This window comes from Myxine glutinosa, chromosome 1, assembly GCF_964187855.1.
Source record: "Myxine glutinosa chromosome 1, kmMyxGlut1.1, whole genome shotgun sequence".
NCBI classification, from domain to species: domain Eukaryota; kingdom Metazoa; phylum Chordata; class Myxini; order Myxiniformes; family Myxinidae; genus Myxine; species Myxine glutinosa.
Window position 1 is genome coordinate 126,334,722 of NC_136261.1, and position 7,255 is coordinate 126,341,976.

Consider the following 7,255-nt stretch of genomic DNA (forward strand, 5'->3'; position numbering starts at 1 on the left):
CTTCCACGAGCCTCGACCATGTATGTATGTATGTATGTATATATATATATATATATATATATATATATATATATATATATATATATATACTGTATATATATATATATACTGTATATATATATATATACTGTATATATATATATATATATATATATATAATGTTGAGGTGGCATCTCTATTGTATATAGCTGGGTTGAGAGGGAGGGTGGGGGGGGGGGGGGTTGGGGAGGGAGTGTTGAGCAACCAACAAACAGTTGGGAGAGAAAGAGAGAGAGAGAGTTGAGAGATATTACAGAGTTGAGAGATACGAGAGAGTTAGGAGAGGTGAGAGGTAGATTAGTAATTTTGTGTTTAAAAACAAAAATCTTAATCAGTGTTTCACTTTCACTTTACAATTGACTTGTAACCCATAAAATGTTACAGGTACATAAAGACAGTCAGAATTATTACAAGGCTGTGTATCTGTACTTTAAAAATACATTTTGAAGCACAGCTTGTACTTTTGTCTCCTCCAGGAATTAAGTTGGACATTTACACCTGTTATTCTTGCTGTGATTGCAAGTTCCACCTAATTGAGAGAGGATCGCCAAATCCACCAGGATCCACAAATCACCATCAGGAAGCTCCTCAAGGAGAAATCTAGGTTTGCTACGCCAAACCTTCTGCTCACATCTTATCCAAAAGTTGATCAACTCTGTTTATGCCATCAGCACCCGATGGCAAGCAAACTCAAGATGGTGCTCGTGCAATGAAACAAAATCTTCGTGCAATCTTGAGACATTTCATCAAAACGAAACATCTGTAACACATGGAATCTTAAGAAAACTCTGACCTTCCCAATCTGAGTCTCACTGAGGTCTCCTGAGAATTTGCCTTGTAATTATTGCTTCACAAAGACTAAGATGGATATCAAGAGGAACTCCAACAGCCTGAACATCAACCTTCCACACAATGACAGTGGCTGTTCCAGTGAAAATGAAATGTTGCGGCTGAACATTGGTGGAAAATGTTATCGGTTAAGCCGAAAGCTGGCATTGGGCCATCCAGGTACGAGACTTGCCCAGATAGCCAGGCTGGCAGAGTTAGGACATGCCTCGGAAGCCTGGAGAGATCTATGTGATGACATCTCTCCTGGGCCGGAATTCTTTTTTGACCGGGATCCTGGGTTCTTCTCCATCGTGCTGGCCTTTCACCGCAGCGGTAAACTGTGTTTGCCTTCAATTGGCTTTGCCTGTCCAAGACACCTTGCTGCTGAGTTGGCCTACTGGGGCTTGCACCCTACACAGGCCGAGCGCTGCTGCAGCCTTCTTTATGATGAGCGGCAAGGTAACAAGCTTACGTGAACTCTTTGAATTTGTCAATCAACCCTCACTCACACATCCCTAAATATAAAGTTTCAAAACATTTACTTTCTTATCAATCCTTTTCTTCGGTACACTAACATGTTGGTACGATGTGATTACATATGTACTCATTGTAGAACACCAGACTGTTCCTATTGCAAGGGAAGATGGGTAGTCTGTTTGCAGGCATTGAAAAATTTTAAAACAGAAACCTTTTTGGGGTTTAAATAAATAATTTCAACCATCAAATGAATAATTTTCTCTCGCTAGAGGAATCCATTCACTTGTGTTTTTTCATTCACTCATGTATATCCACTGGTAACCCACTATGTTTTGGTCATTACAGCTGAGCTCGTTGATCACCATGAATTGAATCAAAACCTCTTAGCTGTGCTTCCCAATACTGATGTTCAAGACCCTTGGCTTTTGAGACCCCACCACTGGCGTCATCACTTATGGCTGTTGTTGGAGCAACCAACAAGTTCTCCGATTGCCCATGCTGTCGCCATTTTCGCCATATTGCCAGCTCTTCTTTCCCTGGTTGCTGGAGCAATGGAGACCGTGAGCCATGAAGAGGAAGGTGATCAATATCTTTGGTCAAGCATTGAGGGGGCTTGCGTTTTGTACTTTACAGTTGAGCTGGTGTTGCGATGGTTAGCCACACCGAGTCTTGCGGAATTTGTCCGCTTACAACATGTCATTCTTGACCTGCTGTTACTGCTGGCATACTACATGCATCTAGCCTTGCATCGGTGGTCGAACTCTGTGCATGGCAAGGACCAAGGTCATGGGTACAAGCTGCTGCATCAGCTTCACGGCTTCCTTCGGCTGCTGGATCTGCTGAGAGTCTGTCGTGTACTACGGATGGTCAGGCATACCACAAGCATCTGGGCCCTCATGTTCACCCTGCGTCAATGCTTGCAGAAGGTAGTACATTGCATACATGTAAAGGTCAGCTGACAAGTTATTCCACACTTTCACCTCTTAAAATCGAATGGTGGTCAAATTTGTGATAATTTCCTGGAACCACGTTTAGAGGCCATTTTCGTGGGGGTTGGCCTTTTTCGGCCAAATCGGGCACCATGGTCACCTTTTTGAAGCAATGTTTTATGGCCGGATGCCTTTCCTGCCGCCAACCGTTAGTTACCTCTTGCGACACACAGAGAATTACCAGTGAACTGGTACTCAAATTGCAGACCTCGGAAGGATGACAGGCTGAGTCAACCCCCCAGCGTTAATTCAGCGATCGACCGGGATTCGAACCCAGGATCCTAAGATCCCAAGCCATCACCCTAACCGCTAAGCCAACACCAGGCTTACAACACCAGAAATTATCATTTCCTGGACACAGGCTTAATTATATTAAGAATATCCTTTTTATAGATTACAAAATTACCCAGTTGGCCTGTGTGAACAACCAGATTCTGTGGCATGCAGGTGGCTCTCTAACAACCAGCCATGGGCTTTGAGAAGTACATGGTCAGAATAGCCCCGAGAGGCAGATGAACAGATGTTGGGTGGACTAGGTTGACAAGGAAGGACATACCAGTTGCAGAAAACTGGGATGGAAAACTTCCAGGTTGGGTCAAACCGACAGAGTCATCGAAAGCTTTTGCTGCAATGTCATGGCTGGTTGTTACAGAGCTAACACCTGGCTGGCTGGCAAGGTGACATGTTACTGGCTGGTGGCATGGCGACAGTTGACATCACTGCAGATGAAGAACAGAGTTGGGCTGGATGATTCTGAGTTGATCCATGGCCGAGCAGAATAAGGGGTATACATGGAGTCATCAATGTTTGGTGCAAGCATGATATACCAGGAGGACACCTTAGTTGGTTGCTGAGAGGTATATGCAGAAAGTTATTCCAGAGAGCTCGGATGAGTTAGCACGGTCACTGAATCGTAAGGAATGGAATTATTGACATAGACAGCAACATCACATCCAGGATGAGGAAGAAGCCTATCAAAACAGAAGAGAAAATCGTAATGGAGAGACACCAGGGAATCAGAGACATCCTGCGTGAGGAATCAGAGACATCCTGCGTGAGGAATCAGAGAGACACCAAGGAATCAGAGACATCCTGCATGAGGAATCAGAGAGACACCAAGGAATCAGAGACATCCTGCGTGAGGAATCAGAGAGACACCAGGGAATCAGAGACATCCTGCGTGAGGAATCAGAGAGACATCCTGCATGAGGAATCAGAGAGACACCAAGGAATCAGAGACCTCCTGCCTGAGGAATCAGAGAGACACCAAGGAATCAGAGACATCCTGCGTGAAGAATCAGAGACATCCTGCGTGAGGAATCAGAGACATCCTGCGTGAGGAATCAGAGAGACACCAAGGAATCAGAGACATCCTGCGTGAGGAATCAGAGACATCCTGCGTGAGGAATCAGAGAGACACCAAGGAATCAGAGACATCCTGCGTGAGGAATCAGAGACATCCTGCGTGAGGAATCAGAGAGATCCTGCGTGAGGAATCAGAGACATCCTGCGTGAGGAATCAGAGACATCCTGCGTGAGGAATCAGAGACATCCTGCGTGAGGAATCAGAGACATCCTGCGTGAGGAATCAGAGACATCCTGCGTGAGGAATCAGAGACATCCTGCGTGAGGAATCAGAGACATCCTGCGTGAGGAATCAGAGACATCCTGCGTGAGGAATCAGAGAGATCCTGCGTGAGGAATCAGAGACATCCTGCGTGAGGAATCAGAGACATCCTGCGTGAGGAATCAGAGACATCCTGCGTGAGGAATCAGAGAAATCCTGCGTGAGGAATCAGAGACATCCTGCGTCAGGAATCAGAGACATCCTGCGTCAGGAATCAGAGACATCCTGTGATGAATCAGAGACATCCTGTGATGAATCAGAGAGACACCAAGGAATCAGAGACATCCTGCGTGAGGACGCAATATCCAGAGGTGCATCAGTAGATAAAATAAATCGGTGATAAACGTGCCGCTGTGATTTTCACCATTTTGCAATATGTCATATTTAAACCAACAATACTATTTTCACCCCATAACCATCATAATTGTCCATGTCAAAGGGCTTTACCAGGCTGTGGTTTCTGTTCCTCAGTTCGGAATCTTCTTGCTGCTTCTGACGGCTTTTGGCGTATTTGGATTTGCAACGCTCGTGTACATAGTTGAATTTGATCATCCCGACAGCAACCTGACAAATATACCAATGGCAAGCTGGTGGGCCATGGTGAGTGAACTGATCAATGTATATACTGTACAAGACTGAGATTTGTTGGTGAAGGGGCATTGAGGAAATTCATGGAAAACTCTCTTGGCATGAACGAGAGTTTTATAAAGTACATAAATAATAAATATCAGTGAATATTTTCACAAGTCCGTTGTTAGGATTATTCCCTTGCTCCTCCAAGGAAATCAGGGTAACACTAGTCTGGCAGGGTGGTCTAGAGGTCCGCACACTCGCCCCTGATTGGTCTCGCCTATCAGGGGCGAGAATAAGGCAATTCATCAATATGTGTGCGGACGTTAAACTGGGCGCCCTGTCCGCCAGCATTACCTGGTTGATGTTAAAGATACCACTGTGTCCTTCGTAAAGAGGAGGCGAGCCATCGCCGACACCCTGACCAAATTCCTGCTCTGACCTACAGGGGGGGCATCACATCAGTGGCACAGCTGCTCTGCCAGCAAATGATGCCACCCGCCCAGCCATGTGCTGCAAAAAAGAAGAAGCATTAAATACCAAATCAGTGAGAATGTAGTAAAGATTATAAAAGAGCATGCTTATTGAGAAACGTTAGCTTATACGACATTACCTTCTTGCACTCTCATCCTCAGACAACGATAACAACTGTTGGCTATGGAGACATCATCCCAAAGACGAGACTGGGCCAAGGAATCGCGCTCACCTGCATTGTATACGGTCTCGTCCTCAATGGAATCCCACTGTATTTCTTCTTAAATCACTTTCATGATCACTTAGTCCACCTGCGCGTTTTGGAAGCACAGGTTCAGCGATCCAAATTGAGACCACGAAAGGCGCGTTCTCACCTCCGCCGGGCTCTCATAACCCGTTAGGTCCTTGGGTCTTTGATGCTTCGGGAATATTGCACTCGCATTTGTGGGGCTGCACCCTATCTCCCAGATGATAATTTGCCAGTGATCCACAACAGATATAAATTAAGCTTAGGAAATGCAATCTTTTTTGGGCCCGATACATCATGAGGGACCACCTACAAGTATTGGAAATACTTATGGAAACACAAAAGCTCGATGAGCATGTGCAGGAATGACAAACGATCAACTATGACTCGATGATGAATGTATTGTTGCAGGAATAGTGTTAGGACATAATGGGTGTAAGATAGACTAGTTATACCATAAATGCATGTTTAGTGCACGTGTGTGGTTTCTGTGTGAAAACGATAGAGCAAGTGCTGAAGTTTGTTTCAAGGATGATAACAGTGACCTCTCCTCACCGTAATGTGTCGACAACCTTCCCCACCATTCCCCCGCATCAATCCTTTAAATCGTCCCCCATGTCTCTGTTTTCATTAAAGTGAACAGCTATTTAACCAGGTTAGCAATCCCAGAGAATCACACCTCCCATCACCCCTTTGAGCTGTGCATAGCAAAAGTGACACCTTGCGACAGTGCACCGAGGTAAGTACTGTAGCGGGGCTGCTAATCGCTGAAACATTTGGCAAACGCGGGCATGGGGAGAGGCTGCGAGAGGCCGGACATGGAGTCAATTTGCGCACAGTCATGAAGTAATAAAAGCCGAAGGGCCGGAACAGAACAGACAGTTGGTTCCGAAAGTTGGCACCGAGAAGTTCAGATGGCGAGGAGCACCAAGCAGTGAGTTGGGTGGGCGACAGACCTCTCATGGAGCCCAAGTGGTCCGGTCACTGTTCCCCCAAATACTCAAACCTATTTCCCCGTCTGATCTTCCCCTCTGACCAGATATTGATTTATTTTCTCTGCTGCCCAACCCACATCACCTCCATACTCATTTTCAGCTCATGCTTTCCAAATGCCTTCTTCCACTCCTCCAGTACTTCCTGCATCTCATGCCTACTCTCCACCACAACAACCAGATTCTCCTCATCCAAGGTCCTCCCCATACTACCCTCATGCTCACCTTCCTGCTTACCAGCTCCATTGCCATGATAAACAGGAGTGGGCTGAGAGTACTTCCCTGCCTAAAACCGATGTTCACAATGAACTCCTCCAACATCCCAGGACCAACCAAAATTCTTCCCTTCGTTCCCTTGTAGATCCCTTCCACCAATCTAACTTCTGCTTCTGGCACTCCCATCCATCTGCGCCATCACCATCTCTCTCGGATGGGTTGTAGGCCTTCTCCAGGTCAACAAATCCCAATGCCTTTTCATCTTGCACCTTCAACCTCTTCTCCACCAGCTGCCTCAGCGCGAACATCCCATCCGTCGTCCCCCTACCATATCTAAACCCTTGCTGTTCCTCTCCGATCTCCATAATCTTCCTTATTCTCCCTTCCAGAACCCTCTCCAGCACATTAATGACATGACTAAGGAGTGTAATGCCCCTGTACTTCCCTGGATCTTGAACATCCCTGTTCCCCTTCCATATCGACACAACTAACCCCATCCTCCAATCCACTGGAATTGAACCCTTTCTCATACATCCATTCAACCGCCTCCTCGTCCAACTGGCTCCAACTTCTCCCGCTACAATTATCATCTCCATACAAACCTCATCAATGCCTGGTGCTCTTCCCTTCTTCAATGCTGTCTGCACTTCCTCTTCTGTGATCTCCACTCCACATAACTCAGCAGCTCAAGCCCGGCTTTGCTTCCTTCCCGGTTCAACAGCTCTTTGAAATATCGGTTCCACACCTTCACTACTGCCCACCTCTGTTACTAGCCTCCAGCCACCATCCTCAATCA

General features: G+C 46.1%; 1 protein-coding gene across 1 annotated transcript; it reads left to right on the forward strand.

Annotated features, from left to right (window-relative positions):
* The first annotated feature begins 902 nt into the window (after positions 1–902).
* On the forward strand, positions 903–5,405 carry LOC144894247 (potassium voltage-gated channel subfamily V member 2-like). Its single transcript, XM_078786518.1, has 4 exons — positions 903–1,326; positions 1,690–2,270; positions 4,432–4,560; positions 5,166–5,405. The coding sequence occupies exons 1-4, from the start codon at positions 903–905 to the stop codon at positions 5,403–5,405; spliced, it is 1,374 nt and encodes a 457-aa protein (XP_078642644.1).
* Positions 5,406–7,255: the final 1,850 nt, after the last annotated feature.

Coding starts and splice junctions, on each gene's coding strand:
- LOC144894247 (XM_078786518.1), top strand. CDS start 903: ATGGATATCAAGAGGAACTCCAACAGCCTGAACATCAACCTTCCACAC. Junction 1,327..1,689: donor TCTTTATGATGAGCGGCAAG/GTAACAAGCTTA, acceptor TGGTCATTACAG/CTGAGCTCGTTGATCACCAT. Junction 4,561..5,165: donor TGGCAAGCTGGTGGGCCATG/GTGAGTGAACTG, acceptor TCTCATCCTCAG/ACAACGATAACAACTGTTGG.